This window comes from Penaeus monodon, chromosome 19 (assembly GCF_015228065.2).
Source record: "Penaeus monodon isolate SGIC_2016 chromosome 19, NSTDA_Pmon_1, whole genome shotgun sequence".
NCBI classification, from domain to species: domain Eukaryota; kingdom Metazoa; phylum Arthropoda; class Malacostraca; order Decapoda; family Penaeidae; genus Penaeus; species Penaeus monodon.
Window position 1 is genome coordinate 5,489,104 of NC_051404.1, and position 909 is coordinate 5,490,012.

Consider the following 909-nt stretch of genomic DNA (forward strand, 5'->3'; position numbering starts at 1 on the left):
CGTGTATGTGCGTGGCAAGCATTTTCATGAAAATGACGAGCAGGAAATGTCTCGTATTTGTATCCTCACTGACTAAAGCTTCTATTGATAGACTGAGCAAACCTTCTTTATTTATTTTATGAGATATGACTGACGAAGCACAAGCGTGGCCACGTTCATAGGATATAGCTATAGAACGAAGTCAATTGTCCTGTATACACTTATATATTCTTCGCGTCGGTATGGGACGCAATCTAAGGCGGCGCCTCGAGAGCCCCTCCCCGGCGCGAGTACTCCCTGCGACTCCTGAAGACCTCGTAGCCATAGCTCTGCAGGACGTCCTCGCACTGCTCCTGGATAGCCAGCGCGTCCTCGTAACTCATTTTGTCGCGCCACCGATCCGCGATCTCCGTGGAGTTCCTGAAATAAGTGAAAGGCTTGTCCATATCGCCCCGCTTCTGCAGGCCGCTCGTGTGGTCGAAGATGAACTGAGAGACGAGGGCGGTGAAGGGTAGGCCCATGAACTCGTACAGGCGACGGACTTCTCTCTCCGGAGAGCGCGCCAGGTCCTCGTAACGCACTAGTATGTACCTGAGGACGAACCACCCGGGAATAATTGGTTAAAAATGTACCTGAGAATGGGAGGGAGGGAATTGGCAAATGGTAGCCAAGTAAGGTATTTTTTAGACGCTGGTTTATGCCAAACATTTGTAAAGGCAGTTGATGAGTAGTAGTGACTATTTCTAGGTATGTATCGCGTATTTTACTTGGCTTCAATTTCATATTTTCTCACGCTACAACTCTCATATATTACAATGAATGTGTAAAATTACCAAGGAAGATATGCAATACGAATAGCTATATCATTTCATTCTATTAAGGCATATGTAATATCCAAATACTTTCGACGTCTATTTTATATAAACAAAT

At 45.5% G+C, this 909-nt stretch overlaps 1 protein-coding gene across 1 annotated transcript in view; it reads right to left on the bottom strand.

Annotated features, from left to right (window-relative positions):
* Positions 1-6: 6 nt before the first annotated feature.
* Positions 7-909, bottom strand: part of LOC119585013 (carbohydrate sulfotransferase 1-like) — a 14,718-nt gene continuing 13,815 nt past the window's right edge. The window contains exon 2 of the mRNA XM_037933628.1: positions 7-570. Coding sequence (XP_037789556.1) covers positions 234-570 — 337 coding nt within the window. The 3' untranslated portion in view covers positions 7-233. The remainder of the gene's footprint in view (positions 571-909) is intronic.